Source organism: Lissotriton vulgaris, chromosome 2_1 (assembly GCF_964263255.1).
Source record: "Lissotriton vulgaris chromosome 2_1, aLisVul1.2, whole genome shotgun sequence".
NCBI classification, from domain to species: Eukaryota; Metazoa; Chordata; class Amphibia; order Caudata; family Salamandridae; genus Lissotriton; species Lissotriton vulgaris.
Window position 1 is genome coordinate 382,682,502 of NC_141687.1, and position 26,050 is coordinate 382,708,551.

The following is a 26,050-nucleotide window of genomic DNA, read 5'->3' on the forward strand; positions in this document are numbered from 1 at the left end:
TTCGGATTGGGGTGTGTTTGTTGCGGTCTTTTCTCTCCGTGACGTCATCCCTCCAAAACACGCCCCCCAATCCGAAAAAGCCGGGCCGTTTATTAGGTCTCGCCTGTCGATGCGCATGCGCATCGAGCAAGCGAGACTATGGGGACTTATCCACTCTTTGTCCAACTTGCAAGGAATCGTGGCGATTCCTTGCAGTGCCCGTGACTTTTAAGCTCAATGCGCATGCGCATTGAGCTTAAAAGCGCGTGCACATCAGTTCCCTCAGCCACACCAGGCCCCTGCTGCTTTCACACCTCCCCGCTCCGCCCCCTCCCCTGCCCGCCGTGTCGCATTTCTCCTCCCCCTCCCCTTATCTGCCTCCCCTCCGTCTGTTCCCTCTCCCCGCTCCGCCCCCTCCCTTGCCCCCTCCCCTTCTCTCTCTTCCCTCTGTCTTGCTTCTCCAGCACACCCGGCCTCACTTCTCCTCCCCCTAATTACACTTCTTTCACTGCCGCCAGGCTGCTGTCACTTAATCTCCCCACTGCCCCACCCCCATTAGTGTCCTAACTACACTTCCAAGTCTCGCTACCCCGCCGCCTCCTCTCTATCCCTCTCTCTCCGTTCTTTTCCCATCTCTCCGTCCTCCCCTCTCCTTTTCTCAATATTCTTCTTTTCATACTTATTCTTCTCTCCCATCCTGCGCTGCTCTTTCTCTCTCAAGCTTGCACAGAATGGCGGTGGCTCCATTTCTGTCGGGTTTAATTCATGTGGGGCATGAGTACCTCTTTCCCGTTTTCGCAGCTGAATTATCTTTGTCAGGGCCCTTTGGCTTTAAGTCTGACCGTGATCAGTGTTGCTGCCGTCATCTGCAAAATAAATCATTTTTCGTCCGAGTTCCAGGCTGACTGTGATGAATCCGCTATGTCACAGGGACCCGTAAATGTGGCTTTATGTGGCTCTACATTTTGTGCAGTGGGAGCACAAACATGAACATGAACCCAGTTATGCAGTGCCAGTAAAAATAATTGTGGCCCAAAAACACAGAAGCCCGAATCCGGGTGAATGCTGTTACGTGTACAAGCTCACCCACCCACACATTAACACTTAATGCGCGGGTCACATTCAGTGTTATTACATTATTGCCAGGAGAAAGGGCTTTTCATTGGCTCAGACTACTTGTCATAATGACGTAAAAAAGTAGAAGGCAAGCTAATAAACATTATATTATAATCTGCACATATACTATATGTCCATTCAGGTTCTTTAAAAACTGAAATGTTTCTAATCCGTGCGCATGTATATTTTGTGAAATGCAGGTTATTCAGATGGTGATTTTCTGAAATCAATCCAGCGCTCTCCTAATCCTTCGTTATCTCGCACGTGCTGAGGCACCACCCACGCCCCCACCCGGGCTCGGCCTTGCACAATTAACAAAACAAGGGAGTACTGGATTCCCCTCCCCTCGCCTCTGCTGACCATCTTTTATTCAGTACAATGGTGCACATGGGCTCTGCATGCAAGCCATGTTCATTTTAGGCTTCTCAGCGCTTGGCAGTCTGCATGGCAGGTAGAGTTTTTATAGTTTGTAATTCCTGATGACTATTTGGTAACAAAGCATTACTAAAGTTAAACTTGGACACCCTTCTTCTGCATGTGTTATTTCACGCGTGGCCTTGTCCTGTGACTGGTGCTGGGGTAGGCTGAGGAGGGATCCCATTTGGCAGTGAAGCAGCGAGGCAGGCCATGAGCGATGTTGTGTTTCCTCTGATGCACCGAGGGGGCTTTTAAAGCCTTCTAACGGCCCTTCTCACCCTCACCCTCACTCACCCTCACTCACCCTCAACACCTCACCCTCAACCTCAACCCCTCACTCACCCTCACCCTCACTCACCCTCACCCACCCTCACTCACCCTCAACCCCTCACCCTCACTCACCCTCACTCACCCTCAACCCCTCACCCTCACTCACCCTCAACCCCTCACACTCACTCACCCTCACTCACCCTCAACTCCTCACCCTCACTCACCCTCAACTCCTCACCCTCACTCACCCTCAACTCCTCACCCTCACTCACCCTCACCCACACTCACCCTCACTCACCCTCACCCACACTCACCCTCCCTCAACCCCTCACCCTCACTCACCCTCAACCCCTCACCCTCACCCTCAAACCTTCACCCTCAACCCCTCACTCACCCTCACTCTCACTCACCCTCGCTCAGCCTCAACTACTCTCACTCACCCTCAACCCCTCACCCTAACTCACCCTCACCCTCACTCACCCTCAACACCTCACTCACCCTCACCCTCACTCACCCTCAACACCTCACCCTCAACCTCAACCCCCACTCACCCTCACTCACCCTCACTCACCCTCACCCTCACTCACCCTCACCCTCACTCACCCTCACCCTCACTCACCCTCACCCTCACTCACCCTCACCCTCACCCTCACTCACCCTCACCCTCACTCACCCTCACCCTCACCCTCACTCACCCTCACCCTCACTCACCCTCACCCTCACTCACCCTCAACCCCTCACCCTCACTCACCCTCACCCACACTCACCCTCACTCACCCTCAACCCCTCACCCTCACACAGTGCAATAGGTCTCAGACCATTTCAGTTAGAACTTTAAGAAATGTTTATGGCTTTTTTTATTTGTAATTCTTTAGCATTGGCTACAGGAAACAAAAATGCTAAACATTTACAACAAAAAAACCATAAACAATTCTAAAAGCACTAACTCTAATGGTGCGAGACCTATTGCATTTCCAATGCTTGTTGTGAGTAGACGCCTGCATTAGAGCCTCCTTCCTACCCGGCTCTGCAGCCTGCATTAGACACAGCTACCTGGCTCTGCGTCCTTAACTAGAACCGCAGACCAGGTTCTGCTTCTTCAATCGGATCCTCACACCGACCTCTGTCCCCTGATGCTCTGTCCTATGAATTACACTGTTGCACCTGGTGATGCCCCTGAATTAGACTCTCCAACCAGGCGCAGTCAGTCCCTTGAATAACATTCTCCGCCCTCGACTTGCTGAATTTACACCCTTGCCTTTCCTTCTGCTCCTTCAATACCCCTCTCACAGGCCCTGCCCCCTGAATTGCTCTATCACCCCTGGCTGTTGTGCCCTTGCCCTGCTAGCACCCCTCTCCCATTGTCTCCTTCCATCCAGGCTTGGCCCGGCCCCAGGTCTCCCTCTCCCGGCCCTCCCAGGCTGCTCTCCGCCCGCACCTGCTTTGGCCCTGCGGCCTGGTGCGCTGACCCCTTCCAGCTTGTCTTCGGCGGCCATGGGACAGGGGGGAAGGGTCAGTGGGGGCCGCAGCAGCCCCTTCGCCTCATCTCCATCCTCCTGCCGCGACTCGTCGCAGGAAGCGGAAGTGACGCCATCACATCACCGCACCGTTGCGGCCAGACACTTTTCAGCAAACTTTTTTGAACTACAGGTATGGAGCAAAACCAACTGGATCTGTACGTTATTAACTCGTTCGAGGGGCAGTTCCTATGTTTAGACAAAATAAACCTTGTGATTAATGTCTTCAGAATTTTAAACATTTATCTTGATATATTTCACAGGCATAATAGTAGAGGCTGCTAACCTTGAGTCTGCGTATGAGTAAAATGTCCATATCTGCGATATGCGTTAGTCTGTATGTGGAGAGGTCTCTGCTTTGAAAGTCTTAATAAATGCGATTATATTTGAATTTTTTTACAAAATATTGTGTTTCCTCTCACATAATAGTTCGCATTCGTCTCCCCTTGCCCTGTATACCATCACGTGTCCTGCTTGTCATATAATGCATTTTGACATTACATGCTAGCAAGATTGTTGGAAAATCTGAAACTGCCCCTCCCCTCTCCCCCCCCCCCCCCATCTCACTGGCATAGCCTCGCCCCTGCCCATAGCTCCCCTCTAAAGTGTCCATGTCCGAGCCCAGTATTACTAGTCTAGAGTTTGAGTAAACTGTATGCCCAGCACGGATGCCACCCCAGGCCACCTGACACAAAGGACCTGGATTGCAGACTTTCATATCACCCTCTTTGTAATTTGCATTTCGGCCACCGATCCTGTAAAGTTTTCAGACTGTGCCAACAGACTAAGGTTCATTTCCACTTTGATGTGAAGATGCCTTTTGAAGCAATCGCTGTTTTACTTTTTCAAAGGACCAAAGTTGTTTAGTAAAGACAGGCCTGTATCTGAAGTATACCCAGTGCCTGGGGCTGGGCATACTTGCCGAGGATCAAAGTCAGAGGTTGTGGGTCTAGCGCGCAGATTCTGTCGGGATGATGCGCACATCTATTGTTATAGACGCTGTCCCAAGAGCTTGGCGGGCGCCACTCTTGGCCGAGCGTGGGAGAGACCAACTGCAGACCTCCTGCCGTGCCTGTAAGAAGGGGAGCTCACTAAAGCAGATGCAGGAGCCAGGGATAGAGAGCTGCAGAACCAGGGGGGGTGGACGCAGGTTTCAGCATATCCACCACATTCACCTCCACATTCACCACCACCACCACCACATCCACCATCACCACCACATCCACCATCACCACCACATCCACCCCCACATCCACCCCCACCACCACATCCACCACCACATCCACCAATACCACCACATCCACCAATACCACCACATCCACCAATACCACCACATCCACCAATACCACCACATCCACCAATACCACCACATCCACCAATACCACCACCACCAATACCACCACCACCACCACCACCACCACCCCCACCACCACATCCACCACCACCACCACATCCACCACCACCACCACATCCACCCCCACCACCACATCCACCCCCACCACCACATCCACCCCCACCACCACATCCACCCCCACCACCACATCCACCCCCACCACCACATCCACCCCCACCACCACATCCACCCCCACCACCACATCCACCCCCACCACCACATCCACATCCACCACCACCACCACATTCACCACCACCACCTCTACCACCACATCCACCCCCACCACCACATCCACCCCCACCACCACATCCACCCCCCACCACATCCACCCCCCACCACATCCACCCCCCCACCACATCAACCCCCCCACCACATCAACCCCCCCACCACATCAACCACCACATCCACCCCCACCACCACATCCACCCCCACCACCACATCCACCCCCACCACCACATCCACCCCCACCCCCACCACATCCACCCCCACCCCCACCACATCCACCCCCACCCCCACCACATCCACCCCCACCACATCCACCCCCACCACCACATCCACCCCACATCCACCCCACAACCACATCCACCCCACCACCACATCCACCCCCACCACCACATCCACCCCCACCACCACATCCACCCCCACCACCACATCCACCCCCACCACCACATCCACCCCCACCACCACCACCACATCCACCCCCACCACCACATCCACCCCCACCACCACATCCACCCCCACCACCACATCCACCCCCACCACCACATCCACCCCCACCACCACATCCAACCCACCACCACATCCACCATCACCACATCATCCACCATCACCACCACCTCCACTACTGCATCCACTACCACATCAACCACATCCACCACCACAACCAATACCACCACATCCAATACCACCACATCCACCAATACCACCACATCCACCAATACCACCACATCCACCAATACCACCACATCCACCAATACCACCACATCCACCAATACCACCACATCCACCAATACCACCACATCCACCAATACCACCACATCCACCAATACCACCACATCCACCATCACCACCACATCCACCATCACCACCACATCCACCATCACCACCACATCCACCATCACCACCACATCCACCATCACCACCACATTCACCACCACAACCACATCCACCCCACCACCCCTACAACCACATCCACCTACACCACCCCTACCACCACATCCACCCCTACCACCACATCCACCCCCACCACCACCCCCACCACCACATCCACCCCACCACCACATCCACCCCCACCACCACATCCACCCCCACCACCACATCCACCCCCACCACCACATCCACCCCCACCACCACATCCACCCCCACCCCCACCACATCCACCCCCACCACATCCACCCCCACCCCCACCACATCCACCCCCACCACCACATCCACCCCACATCCACCCCACCACCACATCCACCACCACCACCACCACCACATCCACCCCCACCCCCACCACCACCACCACCACCTGCCCCTCCATAAGCATAGCACTCAGTTCAACCCCCGCCCCACCCTCACTAGCAAATCTTTCAAACTTTGAGGACATCAATTTAACATTTGGACGAATGGAGGCCACAGTTTATTGCCAAGATTAACCTACAGGTGATCCATGGATCTGTTTCTTTTGCCTTGCAGTCACTTTCCCATTCCCTTTTTGCCAGTGAGGACGTGGTGTGGCTTTGGCATTTGGGAACCGAGTTCTAGGCTCCGCTTCAGCTTAACATCTGTGATTCTGGGCAAATCACTTAATCGCTCTTGTTGTCTTAAAAAAACATTCCTCGTGTAATGGAAATGGTGCTCATGTAAATCGCTTCAATACCTTCGGGTCGAGTTTGTGTTGTATAAAAACTGCAAAAAAATACCTCCTTGGTGAAGCGTTCCTTTCAGTTTCTTACAACTACTTCCTTTTGGACATCCACTTTATGTATGCCACGAGGACCAGTGGCCTTCTCAAAGTCTCTCCGAACAGGCCTCCCCGTAGAACCTGTTTCTTTGTTAGGCACTAGTATGTCACTTTCTTGTCTTCCATACGTTGAGTTCTTTTGCATTCCATATCGTACAGCTCAGTAGTATTTTGGCTGTACCATAGTGTATTCTCACTGCTCTCAAGCACCCCCCCACAGTAGATTTTGCTGTGCCGGTAATCTTTCATATTTTTGTGATTGGCCACTCTCCTCCTTCTAACCTGGTTCAGTGTGCTCTAAATATATTATGGTGAGAAGGGCTTGAGCCTTCAACACAGTACCTCATGAACACCAGTCCTACCGACACATTTCTTCCAAGTACCTAGAAGCAATAAATGGCCCTACAGCTAGAGATATCTTAATAGCATGATGGAAGCCAACTTAAGAAAGGGACAGGACTTAAGTAAAATAGTTGAGCATTCTCTTTACAGTGGAGAAGACGAAGTGTAATAGTTTGAGACCTACAAATGGAACTGTAGAAGCTGTGTAAAATCATATGTTTAGCCAGCTTCCCTGCAGATCTCCTTGGGTGTGTGGAAAGCTGTTGTAGGTGCACAGTGACTGCAATCTCAACTACATTCTTAGTTATCTCTATTTCCCTTTCTCTTCTGTACTTTTAGGCTGAGGCACCATGGCGGGAGTGTTTGCATACAGACCTGGGGGTGCCCTGCTGCCCCCCGGAACAGCTCCCATCCCAGATTACATGTCGGAGGAGAAGCTGCAGGATAAAGGTGAGTTTGGATTTCTGGTCTTGAATGCAGTAAATCCTTCTTTGCACAATGTGTGGGACTCAGAAGTAGTTCCTAACCTGCCTGTGGACTAAATGAGATGGAAGAGGGGCTGCAGGTGATTCACTGGAACAGTATTAACTTTAAAACCTGATACGCCTAGTGATGTCTCTGGGAACGAAAGGCTGAGTAGTGAATATCAAAATCCCTTAGAACAGTAAGCTGCTTGCCCATTAGTGGCACATTTAGTGTACTTATGGTGGATTTACCATGCAGTTATATTTTGGCTTCTGAAAATTATCTCCTGCTTTCAGTTTGGATAATCTGTTATGCTCATTCCTCAGTTATTAATGTTTATGTTTTGTATTAGAATATCAGTAGATAATATTGATGTATTGAATGGTGCTCAAAAGATCTGTGCATTGCTGCCAGTAGTCTCTGCACGTGTGACCATTCCCAAATAAGAAATTGTAGCACCAACATATATTAGTGGAGAAAAATACAAGCTGGCACAGCTGATTAAATGGTTTCAGAACATGTCTAATGTATATATGGTAAGGACCAGCCTTGTTAGGTTTGACTAAATGGGGTTAACGTGTCTGCATGCATCTAGATTTTCAAGGTGTGATGGGATGTGTCCTACAAGAGCTTGATTAGAGCTACTGGATTTTGCATTGCTTTCTGAAGTTGTCATGGCTGAGTTGGGTGTTGAGAGTTGTTTTAGCTTGGTAAGTGTAGAAGGCCAAGTAGTTAAAGGGCAGTTAGGGCTAGCAGAAAAGCTGAACACCAGTCGACAGGCCTGTTTTCCAGCAGGGAAGCTATGTGAGAGTTGTTTGTGTGTGTTGACATCACTGCATAAGGAAAGTTGGAAATATGCAATGGCACAGAGAGCTGGTGATATGTGTTTGGTTAATGATCTTACATTTCAGCACGCAAGTGGCAGCAGCTACAAGCAAAGCGCTATGCAGAGAAGCGGAAGTTTGGCTTTGTGGATGCCCAGAAGGAGGACATGCCACCCGAACATGTGCGGAAGATTATCCGTGACCATGGTGACATGACCAACAGGAAGTTTCGCCACGACAAGCGTGTTTACTTGGGGTATTGATATTCATTTTTTCTGGATTGGGGTGCCGTTAATAAATGCTTATTTTGGGGTGCTGACCCAGATTTTGCTATTTGTATGTATTGTGTCACTGTTTTCTTAACTAAAGTCGTAACTATTTTGTGACATTCTTCAAATCGAAGGGATGCGGTAGCTGAGGGAGCACGCTGGGTTTAAGGTATGGGTAGAGGATTGGAGCATTTGGCAGGTAATGACTTGTTGGGGTCATTTTCCGAGCACAATTATTTTTTGGCTCAGCTGTCTGATCACATACTATCCTATGGGCTTCCCTTGTGTCTGCCTTTTGCTTCCCTGTGGTTGGCTTTGTGTCTATCATGTGCTTGCTTATATAATGACTTTGTGTTGCAGCTTTCAAACCTCTTTATCTCCCTTCACTTGAGCAAAGCCTCTTCACTATCTCTAATTTGCTGTATTTTATACCTTCCACTGATGCTTTTTAGTGAACGACTTTTTTTCTTTAAGTGTAAGCTCTACATTTGAGTGTTACTCTGTCTCCCGCATGTATTTCTCTCCACACCGCCATTTGCTCTACGTTACTCTTTCTGCTTTTTACTTGTGTGTTTCTCACACACAGCGTTGGTATTCCTCTCAGCAGTGTGCATCTGTCACACTCTCACCCGAACTCCATATTGCCCTTTTAACTGTTGTTTTTCCTCATATGCTTCCCCACTCCCGGTAGCTTCTTCCTCACCACCAAACTTTGTGTAGCTTTGCCCACCCGCTGGCTAATGTAGCTTTCCAAGTTCACCCTCCCCCTGTGTTGCGTGCCCATGGCGCCTGCCTACTTTAAATACAAAAGTGGCATGTGCGTCATGCGTGTCACTTTGCAGTCCTGCGTTTGACAACAAAATGACATGGCTGATTTTCTTCCCTTTAGCCAAAAACCCTTGCCAGGGCCAATAGGTGCCAAAGGCGAGACATATTGGCTTTGCCCTTGCTTGCTTGTCTTAGTTTGCTTTCTTGATGAGGTCTCTAATGAATGTTTATTGAGGATACGTACGCGCTTGCCCTGCAGAAAGTAGGCTTTTGGTTTCTTCTTAATATTCTAGAGCCACAAGGAGGGGAGTATTCTAGAGCCACAAGGAGGGGAGTTGCACTTGTGGGATTGTGTGTGCACCCAATGAATGGTGGCAAATGTTTGACTATTGTGGACAACTAAGTAGTTGCCCTTCTGGATGTCAGGGAAAGTTAAGTTACCAACACTGGTTAATGAGGACTATAAAAGCAATTGCCTAGAAACCACTTTAATAAATAATTGCAAGTGCTTTCTAGCGTGACTGATTGTGGGTCAGTAAACAACCTTCTGCCGTGTGTTTCGGAGTACACACATGAATGGCCCTGCATATTTTTGTTTGTCTCCTTGTAATGCCCCTGCATGTTTGTCATACACTTCTAAAGTGCTTGCTGCTTTTGTCAGCCCCCTTAATCCTCCTAGGTCTCTTTTAAGGCACACCTTTACAAATCTTCAGTGTGAAGCCTCTCTAAAGCCTCTTGTGCATACATTTCTCCACAGGGCCTTGAAGTACATGCCTCATGCTGTTCTGAAGCTCCTGGAGAACATGCCGATGCCCTGGGAGCAAATACGTGATGTACCTGTACTCTACCACATCACAGGTGCCATCTCGTTTGTCAGTGAGATCCCCTGGGTAATTGAACCAGTATACATCTCACAATGGGGGTAAGTGGAGACCTAAAAGCCTTTTCCAGTCAAAATAAAACATCACAACCAAAATTGGAAGTGGCAAAAAGTGTGTTCATTCTGTCAATTTCTTGTAAAAATGGATGTAATCTTAAATATAGTTACAGATCATGTTGCTCATTGCCACCCAAGACAGACTGTGACTTTCTCCAAATTTCTCTTCTGCATAACCTGCTTTTGTATTTACAGGTCTATGTGGATCATGATGAGGCGAGAAAAAAGAGATCGGAGGCACTTTAAGAGAATGAGGTTCCCTCCATTTGACGATGAGGAGCCCCCGCTTGACTATGCAGACAATATCCTGGATGTGGAGCCCTTAGAAGCGATTCAGCTGGAACTTGATATGGAGGAGGATGGACCAGTCACTGACTGGTTTTATGATCACCAGCCACTAAGAGACAACAGGAAGTAAGTCTGAGGGGAAAGGAGGGCGGTCGTCTGTGCTACTTGCTCTCAAGATTTATGATGCCCCTGTTCTTTTAATCCCAAGACTCACTGAACACATTTTGATTACTAGACACGCTTTACTCTGGTTCACAGTGGTCATTGAAGTAAATAGAAGATGCAGGGAAGAGGGTGTGTTGTGTTCCTTCACTGCGTTTAGCCTGCATGGCTAGTGTTATCTGCATATACAGCATGAAATTTGATTGTTTAGGACTTTGAAGAGTTTCACCACTCTGCTCCTCGATCTAATTTTCCCTTTCACCTTCATTTGCAGGTTTGTGAATGGGTCGACCTACCAGCGCTGGCAGTTTACACTTCCTATGATGTCAACCCTCTATAGGTTGGCCAATCAGCTTCTCACAGACTTAGTGGATGATAACTACTTCTACTTGTTTGATCTAAAGGCTTTTTTCACCTCTAAAGCCCTGAACATGGCCATCCCCGGAGGACCCAAGTTTGAGCCACTGGTTCGTGATATTAACCTGCAGTAAGTAATTGCTCTGGGTCAAACTTTCTAGATGAGGATAGATTAGCACATGTGCTATAGAGTTCTCTGGTATCCATGTATAGTGATGACTGACTCTTGATATGACTTCGGTATTATGTCTGTGAAGAGTTGTACTGCTTGTTCAAGTCAAGGATGTTGTGCTTACTTACTAAATTTGAAAGGAAGTTTGTGCTTCTTTTGGGCATTTGAAAACTGCATTAATGTTGTTATATATATATCACGGTATTCTTGGCATGTTTGTCTGAAACCAATGCTAGTCAGGCTGACATCTGATCTTAGAGTTGAGAGGGAACATTGAATGCTGCAGCGTCCTGCAATAAGACTGTTTTCACCCACTGTGTTTTTTTTCCTGCAGAGATGAAGATTGGAATGAGTTCAATGATATCAACAAAATCATCATCAGACAGCCAATCAGAACAGAGTACAAGATTGCTTTCCCATATCTGTACAATAACTTGCCTCATCATGTGCACTTGACTTGGTGAGTGAAGGCCAGTAGATGCTTGGCTATTCCGGCTGTGCCACTGCGTGTGGTTCTAGTATAAAGTTTAGGCTCCCGTGGCCAATATAAAAATCTCATGTGGCGGAGCGACTGCCGTTTGATCCAATTATAGCTTGCTAGCATCTAATCTACCCTTGCTAAAATTTATGAAGCTACATAATGCAACTATGCCATTGGAGGATGGTGAACTATAATTTTCGAAACTGCTTGTTAATAGTAGGAAAGTTCTATCCCTGAACGCTTGTGTTCTAAGGTCTGTTGCGATTTAGGGCTTTTTTTGTACCCTCTTCTAGGTACCACACCCCAAACGTAGTCTTCATCAAAACAGAGGATCCTGATCTCCCAGCATTCTACTTTGACCCCCTCATCAACCCAATCTCACATCGACATTCAGTCAAGGTAAGAATCCAATGAACAGACTGTTTCTGCACTTTCAGTCGCTGGTGGGCAGCGCTCCTGTTTGCTCACTTCCCTCTGCTATTCAGAAGCTGAGCTTTCTTCCAACTGTTCAACATATGCACACTTTCTTCCGCTGCGAGAAAAGCATGCCTTTTACCTGCAACTATAGAATATGTCAGAAAATGGGCGATAGGGTAAGTTCCACTGCTAAGCTGAAATTGGTCTTGAGCTTTGCCCCCTGTACCCCTTTGCAGCATGTTATCGAGAGCCCAAAGTTTCGAGTTGGATTTTGAAAAGCTTTGCTCTTTGTTCCTCATTAGTGCAACATGTTTAATGCATTGTATTTCGTTTTCAGAGCCAGGAACCCCTGCCAGATGATGACGAAGAGTTTGAATTGCCAGAATATGTGGAACCCTTTCTTAAAGATACACCTTTGTATACTGACAATACAGCCAATGGAATCGCTCTTCTCTGGGCCCCTCGCCCCTTCAACTTGAGGTCTGGCAGGACACGAAGAGCTGTAGACATTCCTTTGGTGAAGAACTGGTAAGGGTGCTGTGCTTTAACTAGGAACCCCAGCCATTCTTGAGGTGGGCGGTAGTTGCTTGAATTAGGCCAAGATTGTGGGGCCATCTGAAACTTAATGATTTGAGATGTGGGATTAGTTTGCCTTATTTTGCACATTTCCAAATCCCATCCACTTCCAAAACAGAAGCAAATGTTGATTGTTAGCATTTATGTTGGACTTGTGCAGGTGGTTGACATTTATGAGCATATGCACTAAATGCAGGTGGTGCTTTGATGCTCTGTTGTCAGGGTGATCAGTTTTATGCCTCCGATTGTAGGTGAAATTCAGATGTTGAGCACGTTGTGGGACTAGCTTCAGATTTATGCTGAGTGGTTTGGTTCAGTTGTGAGTGGTTGATTAGATTTTAGTCTTCCATAGTTGCAATTTTTAGACCATTCCTGTAGAGTATAATTTGTGTAAACTAATGTTCTGTTCACTTAATGCTCCTGCTGATGTCCGCTTTAGTGCATCTGTGGTGATTTTGTGCTTGCTCCTTGACTCTGTGTAATTCACCCTGCTTTTATTCTCAGGTACAGAGAACACTGTCCGGCAGGGCAGCCAGTAAAAGTCCGGGTCTCCTACCAGAAACTGCTGAAATACTATGTGCTTAATGCACTGAAGCACCGACCACCCAAAGCTCAGAAGAAAAGGTGAGCTGAATTGCTGCTGACTGGCAGAGACCATAATTCTATAGTGTAAACAATGATTGTTCTGTACAGCATCTTTAGACAAATCTCCCTGTCCGGGAATTTGGATAGTCTCAATTTCTTCTTCTATCTGTGCTATTCATACTTCGATGGGCTGTGTGGTGTGTAGATTATTCTGGGGAACATATCTATTCTAAAATCATGGAAAATGATTTTTAAGTTGCTGTTAACTTTTATGTTCAGTCATTAGTCATGTACAGGGTTGAATGATCTCCCTTCTCTCCAAGGTTTTTAAAAGTAAACATTAATCAGAGTTACTGAAGGAAAAAAATAAATAAATAAGAAAAAAAACATTAGTCGCCAGGGGTCATCCATATATTGAACAGTCTGGCTTGCTGATTACAACTGTGAAACCCCTGCCTAAAGTTTGTTGGTCTGATGATCATCAGTATATCTTGTTTTGTTTCATCATAGTGCTTTAAAGCAAACAGGGTGTGCAATGTTCAGCTCTATGATCACTTTTAAAAAATCTTTTATGATGACCATGATAAAGCTACTGCAACTAACACACAATTGACGTGTGGAATGCTTGATTTTTTTTACAGCCAGAGGTGATAGTTGTGAACTACATCCCAGTCCACTGGTCTCAAGCTGTACCTCAAACGGGTCTGGGCTTGCTTCTATTCCCACCTGGGGGGGCTGCCAGGGCAATTTGGGCTGGAATGTTACTATTGGAGCAGGTCCAAGACTGATTTGCATATGGCTTATTCCTGTCGAAGGTAGTATAATGGGCAAAAACAGTGGTGTGGAATGCAGCTTCAATAAATGGTGATGGCGGAGGATAATTCAGACATTTCACTTGTCTCTATTTGTCTTCTCTGACTACAGCACTTTACTTGATGCCTTTTTGTAACTGATCAGTAGATGGTGCCATCTAACTGTGATCCAAGCCTAATGAGTTGAGATAATAAAACTGCAAGTGCTAGTAGACTCAATCACAATGTTTACACAGATCTCACTTTTACTATTCTCATTAAATACGTTTTGGTTGTATATTTTGTTCTGTTTTTGGGATGCTGTATGACAGTAAGTATAGAGAAATGGCCAATAAGTGTTAACCCAAACAACTTCAGTGTGTATCATGCATCAAAGGCAGTGCTCTGTGAGACGGTGCTCTCTCCCTGGAGGCTCCTAAAGATTCAAGGTGACAGTGATAGGCCCTGAATGACAAGATTATGCTTATGAAGTGGGAATAAGGACATGTTCAGGTGTGGGTGAGCTTTGGTTCAAGGATCATCTGAGTTCAAATGCCCAGGTATTTTTCTGTCCGGTTAACAAGTGCTACAATTAAGCCTTTGTCATAGGTGGCTGTGGCAATGGACGGGACAGACTCCTCTCTCCATGTGCTGAATTTACCACCTATTGTTCAAGGCTTTTCAATGTGACCTTAAAAACCTATGTATGCTATGTTAGTTTACTGGGAGACCTGATTTTTATATTGGTCTCTGCTATACTTGTAGGATTCCGGATACATAGGCAAGACAGTGTGAGTGAGTAGAGTCCACTTCTCACCATTACTTGTGATTGCTAACGCTTCTGACAACTTCCATCTTCAGGTATCTGTTCCGCTCATTCAAGGCTACAAAGTTTTTCCAGTCCACAAAGCTGGACTGGGTGGAGGTGGGACTGCAGGTTTGCCGCCAAGGATACAACATGTTGAACCTCCTGATTCACAGGAAAAATCTCAACTATCTCCACTTGGACTACAACTTCAACCTGAAACCCGTCAAAACTCTCACCACTAAGGTACCTAATTTACCAGATCTAAAGCCCCTTAGTAAGCCATAAGTTGAAATCTATTCTGGAATCTAAAATAGCAACAACCATAATTTTACACGCACCCTTTACCTTCTCAGGAGCGCAAGAAGTCTCGCTTCGGCAATGCCTTTCATCTCTGCCGAGAGGTTCTGCGTCTGACAAAGCTAGTGGTGGACAGCCATGTGCAATACAGACTGGGAAATGTCGATGCCTTTCAGGTACGAGCCAGACAGGATATTCATATTTGTAAACAAGAAAAGATTATGGTGTTGAAAAACATTGGGGAATGTATTACTCCTCTGATACTCTGGCCAAGCACTAATTTTGTGATATCTCTTTAAATGCAATATACACCTCTTTGGAACCTGAAGAGAATGTTGTAGTGTTTTATTTGAAGTGGTCCTAGTTGGAAGTTTTTTTTTAATTCTGGTTACTAAAGACATGCCATTGCCATATGAGCTCTCCTGTATCAGTGCGGTTGTTTGAGGCGGCCATATTCTACTAATACAGAGGTCCACAGTAAGTGCTGCCTGCAGTGTGTGTTTCGTCTACCTTTTTGTTTTAACAAACCTAAATACTTGAAATATCCTAGGTGTATTCTTCCAGTTTTAGTTCATATGGGTCTGAGCTTTTTAATGTCTTTGGTTGGGGTGGTTTGTGTATATCTAACTTATGGTGCTTTGTATATGAAGTGTGTGCTACTGCAGTTCTATGTGGGTCATCGTTTGTTTCTCTTGCTTTTCAAATTGGGGCACTGTAAACACTATTTATTACTTAAGGTGCATTTACACACTGACTTCTCTCCCGAGAAGGCCTTCAGCAGCTTCATGTCTCGCGTAAAAGATTCCTGCCTAGGAGATACAGGTTTATAAAGCAAGCTGAATAATAGAAATGTAAACAATGGATTAATTTGGGGAACAAATTATTCGCTTTAGAGGACTAATCCATTGTTCCACTGCAATTTAGAAATTTTAAGAATCTCCTTGGTCATGAGATGTGTTAAGTGTGTGTGCTTGAGCATGCCTCAGACCCAATCTTTAGGCATTATTTTGTGTTTGAGAGGCATATTCTGTCAGTTGTATTTGACATGCTAAGTGTGGTTTATACTGCTTCAGCATTACCTCTCGTGCTCCAATGGTATATTTCTTGCTCCCTATCTAGGTGTTCTGTTTTGATGTCTGACAAATGACAAGTTTGTCTTTTCTATGTGAACTGTAAGCTTCAGAAAGTATGCCCTTAAAGATTGTTTGCTGTGTCCCCCTTTCTGCTTTGAAAATAAAGAGGTGCAGTGATAGCCTATGTGTTTCTCTTGGGTAGATGGAAACTGTGAAAATCTAATATTGGTGTCTTGCAATAATGTTTTACCTGCAAACACTGTTACCTGCTGCATTTTGTTACTATCTACTTATGAAAATGTAACCCAAAAAAAAATAGGGTGGCAGAATTTAGAGTTAGAGTGCTTCTAACTGCCTCAAGCAGTACTTTCAGTGAGGACATGTATTCCATTTTCCATTTGACTGCATAAGGTTGAAGCTGGGGAACGGGGATTTTAGTGAAGGGTTTCTGACATCTGTTTCTTTTGTTCCTTCTCGTTTGCCTCTCAGCTCTCAGATGGTCTTCAGTACATCTTTGCCCATGTTGGACAGTTGACTGGAATGTACCGCTACAAATACAAGCTCATGAGACAGATCCGCATGTGCAAGGACCTAAAGCATCTCATCTACTATCGCTTCAATACGGTGAGTTGGCTTGATGTGTTTCAGAGTTTCCTTGTGTTTAACTTCACAGTCCTTTCTATCCCTTGAAGAGACACTGCTGGGCCGTGTTATATCAGTGGGGTCCGTTTCTACTCTTCATTCTCTACCACCCCTCTGAGGTGCATCTTATCTGCTCCATATCAGTACAGATCGCTGCTGTGGTCCTCTTGTTTAACCCAAGTCCCCAACAGTTTGTAGGCTCGCAGTCTGCGTTTACACCCATTCCATCGGTCACAGTGGCAGGGGCATCCTTCATAATCTTATTTTCTCTTTACAGGGTCCAGTAGGGAAAGGGCCCGGCTGTGGTTTCTGGGCTGCAGGATGGCGTGTGTGGCTCTTCTTCATGCGTGGGATCACCCCTTTGCTGGAGAGATGGCTTGGAAACCTCCTGGCTCGACAGTTTGAAGGTTATTCCCTGACTCGTTTTATTTATCTTTTATCCAAACAACAGCATCTGGGGGCAAATTCACCAAGTGCTTAATTTATGTGCAGAATGCTTAAGTGGCTACGGGAAAGTGGGCTCTAAAACCTTGTATATCACACCTTGTAATCTGCAGAAATATTTAGAGTTATGTGAGGTTTGGTGCTGCATATAATGCAGCCGAAGACAGTATATTCTGTTCCATCCTGGGAATAGTGTAGGTAAATTACTGTGTGTCATTGCTGCAATGTTTCATGGGCTCTTGCTATTGACTGTTTATAGCGTATAGCACATTACAAACTAAATTCTCTGTGCTCTTATTAACCAAAGCAACATTCATGTTTTCCTTTTTAATTGCCATTGTAAGGAGGGGATGCTGCGCCTGCACTGGTTGGGTGCAGGACTGTTACCTGCAGGTTTTTTGTCTTGTTCTAATCCCTCAAGCTGTTTCTCTTTCTCTAGGTCGTCATTCGAAAGGGGTGGCAAAGACCGTCACAAAGCAGCGTGTGGAATCTCACTTTGACTTGGAGCTGCGTGCTGCCGTCATGCACGATATTCTGGACATGATGCCGGAAGGTATTAAGCAGAACAAAGCTAGGACTATCCTACAACACCTGAGTGAAGCTTGGAGGTGCTGGAAGGCCAACATCCCCTGGAAGGTGAGAGAACGTACTGGAGTTAGGGAGAATGACAGAATCCTTGGCAGTCATAAGGGAAGCTAGGTAGTGGTGCAAGCAGCGCCATGTATGCCTGCAGTAGGATGGAAAGAGAGACTGCAAACCTTCTACCTTTTAAAGACGCAGGTCGAGAGAAGGCTGGTGTGGAGAGAGAGACTGCAAACCTTCTCCCTTTAAAGACGCAGGTCGAGAGAAGGCTGGTGTGGACCGGGAAGGGAAAGGTGTCCACTAGACTGGAGTGGTACAATGAGGTAGACTGGGTTGCAAGAGTATGGGTAGAAGGGTCTTAGCTAGAAGGCATTAGCATGATTGCTGTACTTGAGGAGTGTATCTTCTGCTGGGCTGCTATGAGGGGCGCCTTGGTAACTTGGAGAGAGGGCTAGGTAGGTGTGGCAAACCATCGAATGAGCTGCTGATGGAAGAAGGGTTATATGAAAGGGTAAATTGTTGTTTTCTTTTTGGGAAGGTTTCGTTTTTTAGGAATATTAGGTGGCAAGCTTTATGGAAAGGGCTCTTTGATAATGCATTCGCCCCATTCCTGTCAGTGATTGGGGGAGGAGCGAGTATCTTATTTTTGGGGAAATGAAAGGGATTAGCTGGTTGTGCTGAAGACTCAACAGTACTGTGCACCTGCTCATGCCTTGTCGCTTGCTACGGTCTGCAGGTTCCTGGGCTGCCCACCCCGATTGAGAACATGATCCTCCGCTATGTGAAGGCCAAGGCAGACTGGTGGACAAACACTGCCCATTACAACCGTGAGCGTATCCGACGAGGCGCAACTGTTGACAAAACTGTTTGCAAGAAGAACTTGGGCCGACTCACCAGACTGTACCTGAAGGCAGAACAGGAGCGGCAGCACAACTACCTGAAGGTGAGGGAGGGAAGCCAATGGAACAGAGAGCGTATCGCTGTCTCGCTGTTGTCGTCGTCCTCCAATCAGTACAGGAAGATATTTATACTGTACTTTCTTCTAGGATGGGCCGTACATCACTGCAGAGGAGGCTGTAGCCGTGTACACCACCACTGTGCACTGGCTGGAGAGCAGACGGTTCTCACCCATCCCCTTCCCCCCTCTGTCCTACAAGCATGACACAAAACTACTCATTCTGGCTCTGGAAAGGCTGAAAGAAGCATACAGGTGAGTAGGGGTCGGGAAAAATGCCCATTCAAACATTGGAACTGAGACAAGCACTAGAGTGAGCGGTGAAAGGAGAAAGATATGTACAGTGGTGAACAGTTATATTCCACCATCTCTCAGAAGTGCTGCCTACACAAGCAGGTCACACAGTGGCATTCTTGCCCATAGATGGAACTGTTTCTCTTGTAAGGATGTCTTTGTTCCTTTGTCATCCTTATAACTGTGTCTTTACTTTTAGTGTGAAGTCCCGTTTGAATCAGTCTCAAAGGGAAGAGCTCGGCTTAATTGAACAGGCGTATGATAACCCCCATGAAGCGCTGTCTAGAATCAAGCGACATCTTCTCACTCAGAGAGCCTTCAAAGAGGTGCGAGTTTGGTAAAACTGTTTATGGTCTCCTTTCGGAGTAGTTTTGGGGTCCGATAATTCACTTGTCTTGCTACATCCTGATGCAAATGATCGGTATTTGGGTTGTGTGCCTCTCTCCACCTCCGCCCCCCCAATAAAACAGCTGCTGTATCTCTTGATGCTGTGAAATTGGAGCTGTGGTGGCTTTTCAGATGCAACCGGTCCTTGTAGTGGATGTTTATTTTATGTTGAAGTCTCCGTTTTTCTGACATAAAGGTTTTACGTAACTGCTTTATACAGGTTTGGGTTGTCTGTATTTGAATGTTAGTACCATGTGGGCTGATAAATCCTGTTATCACTATGGTCGAAGCACAAGTGAAGGAAACTGCAAAACACCTAGTAACGCAGTGCGAAAATACCAAAGAACACTGCATCGCTCCAACACCACTGGAGCAGATTCTGACATGGGCAAGAATATGGACTAGCTTCAGTTACACTGACTTATGTCATGGGGGCCACAGGTTTTGTTGCTTATGGTGATAAGAACTAGTGTAAAATAAACGTGTTGCAGAGGCGCTTAAAGACAAGCATCCAATAATCTTAACGTACTACCCCAAGCTGCCAGTGAGGTGATGTAATAAAGTATTCAATAGAAATAGACTCTTGAGGTTGATCATAATCTAGTCTAGAAATATTTTGTGCAGAACACAAAAATAGACAACGTTGGCATTGACTACTGTAACAAAAACAATGAGGAGGCCTCCTGAGGCAAGAGAGTGGAATAGATGTTTGGGCAGAGGTGCACATCTGGCAATCTAGAGATCAGGCGGTCCAATTAGAGTGAGGTTGTTAGCTGTAAAATAGTGGGCTCTGTTTGACAGGGACAAAGTTGCAGAAATAGTGTGTGCCAGGTGTAGTTCTTTAGCATGGTATACATAACCCTGAGGTGTCTTCTCATCTCTGCCTTCAGTGTAGCACATGTAACCTGGCATAGAGCTCAGTAATGAAACAAATTCTGCCTTTAATTGGAAGTGCTCAAGCACCACCTCTGATAAAAAAAGATTTTGACTTCTACCGGCAGATTCATTAACTTCAAAAACTTGAGTTCTTAGACTTTTTAATGTCTTTTGTGAAAGTACTCTTCCACCTTTGATTGGTTAGCCTCCCACTTGTTTCTTTGCTCTCTTGGTGAACGTCGAAGAGATTGGATAATCTAGTCTGCTCCCTCCCTTAAGAATCCTTGTATAAACCATGCCTGCTCTCTGTGTTCCTGCCTCTTTGTTTCTGAGGTCAGGATGGATTGGCTGTCTTTGTTTTGCTTGCTGCGTACATTCCAGAGATGTTTTGAAAGGCACCAGCAGGCTTGCTATTGGGTAATTCTTAGTATGCACTTCTGTAATTTCTTGTAATAATGTACTGCTTATGTTCAACCCCGCACTATGATTGCCTGGGAAAATACTTGGAAAATTCATATGAATTTCTGCTGTGCATCTTGGCCATCCCTCTGTGGATGGAAACATTCAGACGATACTCTACAAGCATTGGTGGCTCCACCCACTGTGCCAGGCCGAAGATACACAACTGTTCTCTGAATGAGCTTTTTTACCCCCTCCAGTCTGGGCCAGGATATGACTTTAACATGGATAGAGTACACGTTACTCATTTATTATACCATACTTGAGTCGGTTTGACCCCATCTAGCTTTCAAAGTTTACTAATAACGGTCTACATCCATTCTGAAGTTGGGTCATACTAATGCTGTTCTTTGCACAATTGGTGTGACTTTTCTTTCTCTTTTTTTCAAAGGTGGGTATTGAGTTTATGGACCTCTACAGTCACTTGGTTCCAGTGTATGACGTTGAGCCATTGGAGAAGATCACAGATGCATACCTGGATCAGTACTTGTGGTACGAAGCTGATAAAAGGAGACTTTTCCCTCCATGGATCAAGCCCGCAGACACGGAGCCACCTCCACTGCTTGTGTATAAATGGTGTCAAGGTGAGCACCACTCTTTTTAGAGGGGTCTAAGTAACGAGGATTGTATTAGTACATAAAGCTTGCATGCCTATGTTCGTTTGGTGCTGTCTTGATGGAAGGACGTTGCTGGCTGGCAGAGAAAACAAAATTGGAGGTGGGATTGGCAGATTGGGTGGTTTTGAAGGAGGAGAGGTAGGTAATTTGCTCTGTAACGGCTCTGATTTAGTAGATCGTCGCACTAAATTTTTGGACAGTAGAGTTCGAAAGATGTGGGAGGGTGAACTGTGTTCCTAGTGTGAAACTAGGGTATTGGCTTGACTGATGTCCGAGAAAGTATCTTGAAAACTGACATTTTGTGGGAGGAGATTATGATTATGCCCCACTCATTGGCAACACTGACAACTCAGCGTGGGTTTCCTAATTGGCATTTGGGGTTGGTTTGTTTACTGGGGCATGATGTTAATTGATGTACAAAAGTGTGCCTTGCTCATCATTTTTTGGAATAGACATCTGTAGAAGGGGTTTGCCTAGCAGTTTGGGGGTTGTCTGCACAGGCAACCAAGAGGAATTTGACTGAGAGTTTATTAGATGTGGGGATGGAGGGTGAAATTGTAGGAGTATTACCTGGCCATGTAAGACATCTGAAGAGATGGCTGACTAATTGTTACAAAAATGTTCTAAGGGGTTACTTGGCTAGGCATTTCAGCTAAAGTGCACGTTAGCTCTGTTGCATCCTTATAGAATATCATTTGTCCCCAAGGTTATTATGAATTGTTTGTGTTATTTGGTAATTTATGTTGCTCAGAGGTGAAGCACAATGATTCTAATGTTTCCTCCTAACCTAGATCAGAAAGAAAGGGTGGTGGAGGGAGACAAAGGAGGACATAAAAAATGTGGTTGTGACCACATCAGTCTAGTATTTTGAGAGGATGAGTGTTCGCACACAAAAGACTCTTTGGGATTCTGCACTGTTGCTTGATTTTAGCACCTGTCTTCTAGCTCCCTCAGTGTAATTTTTAGGACTTTTCCTCTGAGGTATATAAGGCCCTTATGTTTGTAGTTTGTTTCATGGGGATTGTAGTGCTAGGAGGTTATGGTTTGCTCTGTGAGATGTTTATGCTTCTCTTTTCTCTCCAGGTATTAATAACTTGCAGGATGTGTGGGACACAAGTGAAGGTGAATGTAATGTCATGCTGGAATCTCGATTCGAGAAGATGTATGAGAAAATCGACTTGACACTGCTCAACAGACTTCTGCGCCTCATTGTTGATCACAACATTGCCGACTACATGACGGCTAAGAACAATGTTGTGATAAACTACAAGGTATGTTCTGCACCTGGACTTGTTTTCTGTTTCTCATTTTGATGTTGAAGTGTGGAGGGGGATAACTTTGTGTATTACTGAATGGAAAGCCGAATGCGTCCAAGAGAGTTTGAGAGTAGGTCAAGTAGTGGTTCTGGATGAACACCATGAGAGAATGCCACAATGTCTCAGTTTCACAGCATTTCAAGCACCGTTCTAAGGAAAGGTAAACCGAATTATAATAATCTTGCTTGTAGACTATCCCTGCAAATTGATGTGTGATCTCATGGCCTAGAAGGATGTTCATTTACATTTCATGAAGCAGAGTGCTGTGCTGACTCTGATATGCACAGCCCTGTTCCCTGAAGTCTAAATAAAGTAATTTATTTTCTCTACCAGGATATGAACCACACCAACTCTTATGGAATCATCCGTGGTCTTCAGTTTGCCTCGTTCATTGTGCAGTACTATGGGTTGGTGATGGACCTCTTGGTCCTTGGCCTGCACCGAGCCAGTGAGATGGCTGGCCCGCCACAGATGCCAAATGACTTCCTCAGTTTTCAGGATATCGCAACAGAGGTAGCCCACCCTATTCGCCTGTACTGCCGGTACATTGACCGCATCCACATCTTCTTCAGGTATGACTACTGGCCACACCTCTGACACGTTTCTCCACCCTTTTTCTATTATACAGATACATAAACCTAAACCACTACTTTTTATAATTTTCCCACTCCTTTCTCTATTGAGTACACCAAAGAGATCCTCTCAATCCACCAAAACATCCCCTTTGGCCTTCTCCTCTCTTCATCCATTTTTTCAGATATGTCTATTCCCTCTCACTCCTTCGCTAATGGACATATCAGCTTTTCACACCCTCCATGTTTTCCTACTACACCTGTGGTCAGTTTCTGCCCTCTATTGCTTCCTTTCTTATTCTTCCCTGCCTCATGTATTCGGCACCCACTGATGCCCACGCCCCCCCGGACAGAAGCAACGACCTTGCCTCCTTCTTCGACTCAAAAATCTCGAGAATACTGGACTCTCTCCCTCCCACCTCCCCCCTTAATTACGCTGATACAGAGGTCTGTACCAACAGCCCGCGGCTGTCCTCCTTTAGAGCAGTTTCCCTTAGTGAGGTCACCTCCACGTTAGCCAAAATGAAAAGTGGCTCACCCCTTGACCCGGCCCCGGCCAGACTTTTAAAATCTGTGTCTCCCAGCATAGCCCCTACCATCATGGATCTTATTAACATCTCCCTACTCCAAGGCATAGTACCTCCCAACTGGAAAAACACGGTCGTCAAGGCCCTGCTTAAAAAACCTCATTTGAACCCAGATGACATGTCCAACTATAGACCCATATCACTCCTTCCCTGTATCAGCAAAATGGCTGAGAAACTAGTTAACTCACAACTTTCCCTATTTCTTGAGACCAACAAAATCCTGCGCACATCCCAAACCGGCTTTCGGCCCGGCCAGGGCACGGACACAGCCCTCCTCTCTGTCATCGAGGAGTCAAGGTGCATTCTGGATTCAGGAGGATCAGTGGCAGTAATCCTCCTGGACCTCAGTGCCGCCTTTGATACGGTGGATCACCGTGTCCTTTTACATCGCCTGGCCGGGGCAGGAATTGTGGGTTCAGCACACGCTTGGATTAACTCCTTCTTATCAGGTCGTTCATTCCAGGTGTGGGACGGCATCTCTCGCTCAGACCCCCTACCACTCACTCGTGGAGTCCCTCAGGGGTCCTCGCTTAGTCCCACCCTGTTTAATGTTTATATGGCCCCCCTGGAAGATGTCGTGACCCCTTACGGGATAAAAATAGTAAACTACGCTGACGACACCCAACTTGTCGTCTCTCTCTCCCAGCTTGACAAACACCCAGACAACCTGCGGAACTGTCTCCAGGACATTTACACCTGGATGTGCAAATCCTCCCTGAAGCTCAACGGTGCAAAAACCGAAATTATGCTGCTGGGCAACAAATGGTCTGCCATCCCCCCCGCGGTCTGGCCGGACGCCTTTGGTGAGATACCCACACCAAAGACAGAAATCAAAACGCTAGGTGTCTGGCTGGAACCGAACCTTACCATGAAGACCCAGGCCACCAAGACCGCTGGAACATGTTTTGGCCTCCTGCGGTCAATCCGCAAAATTCTCCCTCTCCTCCCCCCCCCCCTGTCCAGGAAACTTCTGGTTCAAGGGCTCATCTTAGCCCGGCTTGATTATAGTAACGCCGTTTACCTCGGCGCTCCGGAATTCACCTTGGCCAAACTCCAACGGGCACAAAACGCCGCGGCTAGGCTCATTATGAACCTCCCTCCCAGAGCCTCTGCCAAACCGGCCCTCAAGGCTCTGCACTGGCTCCCTGTCCGCCAGCGAGTAGAGTTTAAAGCCATGTGCATCAGCCACAAACTCATCAATGGTCCCGGCCGCCCTGAAAGACATGGTCGCCCCCTACAAAGCCCCAAGAACACTTCGATCTGACGACGAACATCTGGCCATCGTCCCAAAATTTAAGAAGGCTCGCACCGGTGGCCGTCGCTTTTCGGTTAAAGCCTCTGCAGGCTGGAACGCACTACCCCGCAGCTTGCGACTGGAACCCTGCCACGCCCTCTTCCGGAAAAAACTAAAAACCTTTTTATTCCCTAAATAGCCTTCCGGTCCTTTCTTCTCCTGGTTTTTTACAACTTCATAGCGCGGGGATGCCTACGGGTCACCAGGCGCTCTATAAATTTATAAATAAATGTATACTGTGCTACCTCCATACATCTCAAGCATGCCCTGCCAGCACATCAAAAGAATCTGCATTGTATTCCATTTTAGCTTCACCCTTTGCAGCATTGGTCGATTTTCCTTTTTACTTCTGTTTGCTCCCAGCAAGCTCATGACAATAGTGCTGCCAAACTGCTCATTGAAGCCTAGTCTTATCTATGGAATTTAGCTTCTCCTATTTCATATGCATTAGGTAACTGCCCCTGCAAGCCAATCTCTGACCCCCTTGCTCGTGTAATAACCCCCACTTTATGTCCACAGCAGACACCCTTGCTTCTCAGTCTGCCTCCTCTGTGCTTGCAAGGCAAAAAGTATTTAATCCCCTTGACTACAGAAATAGTATCTCTTTTGTGCTTCAGTTGCCCCAGCCCTCTCTTTAAGGAGCTATCTGGTGATTGGTGTCACATTTGATTTCAGCTAGACAGCTGACTATTAGACGTACATACATTCTATTGTATGTGTTTGATAGGGATGCAGTATACAGTTTTTTCTCTACACTGGATGACTCTTTAAAT

The 26,050-nt window shown here is 46.6% G+C and overlaps 1 protein-coding gene across 1 annotated transcript in view; it reads left to right on the top strand.

The window, feature by feature from the left end:
* The window catches only part of PRPF8 (pre-mRNA processing factor 8), a 121,829-nt gene that overhangs the window by 20,927 nt on the left and 74,852 nt on the right, over positions 1 to 26,050 (top strand). Inside the window, exons 2-21 of the mRNA XM_086955209.1 lie at positions 7,322 to 7,432; positions 8,359 to 8,527; positions 10,066 to 10,230; positions 10,441 to 10,659; positions 10,970 to 11,182; positions 11,559 to 11,684; positions 11,999 to 12,104; positions 12,460 to 12,650; positions 13,203 to 13,322; positions 14,936 to 15,125; positions 15,236 to 15,355; positions 16,742 to 16,876; positions 17,172 to 17,301; positions 17,778 to 17,974; positions 18,657 to 18,863; positions 18,967 to 19,130; positions 19,369 to 19,495; positions 21,283 to 21,475; positions 22,592 to 22,779; positions 23,158 to 23,396. Of these exons, the coding sequence (XP_086811335.1) occupies positions 7,333 to 7,432; positions 8,359 to 8,527; positions 10,066 to 10,230; positions 10,441 to 10,659; positions 10,970 to 11,182; positions 11,559 to 11,684; positions 11,999 to 12,104; positions 12,460 to 12,650; positions 13,203 to 13,322; positions 14,936 to 15,125; positions 15,236 to 15,355; positions 16,742 to 16,876; positions 17,172 to 17,301; positions 17,778 to 17,974; positions 18,657 to 18,863; positions 18,967 to 19,130; positions 19,369 to 19,495; positions 21,283 to 21,475; positions 22,592 to 22,779; positions 23,158 to 23,396 (3,299 nt within the window). The 5' untranslated portion in view covers positions 7,322 to 7,332. The remainder of the gene's footprint in view (positions 1 to 7,321; positions 7,433 to 8,358; positions 8,528 to 10,065; positions 10,231 to 10,440; positions 10,660 to 10,969; positions 11,183 to 11,558; positions 11,685 to 11,998; positions 12,105 to 12,459; positions 12,651 to 13,202; positions 13,323 to 14,935; positions 15,126 to 15,235; positions 15,356 to 16,741; positions 16,877 to 17,171; positions 17,302 to 17,777; positions 17,975 to 18,656; positions 18,864 to 18,966; positions 19,131 to 19,368; positions 19,496 to 21,282; positions 21,476 to 22,591; positions 22,780 to 23,157; positions 23,397 to 26,050) is intronic.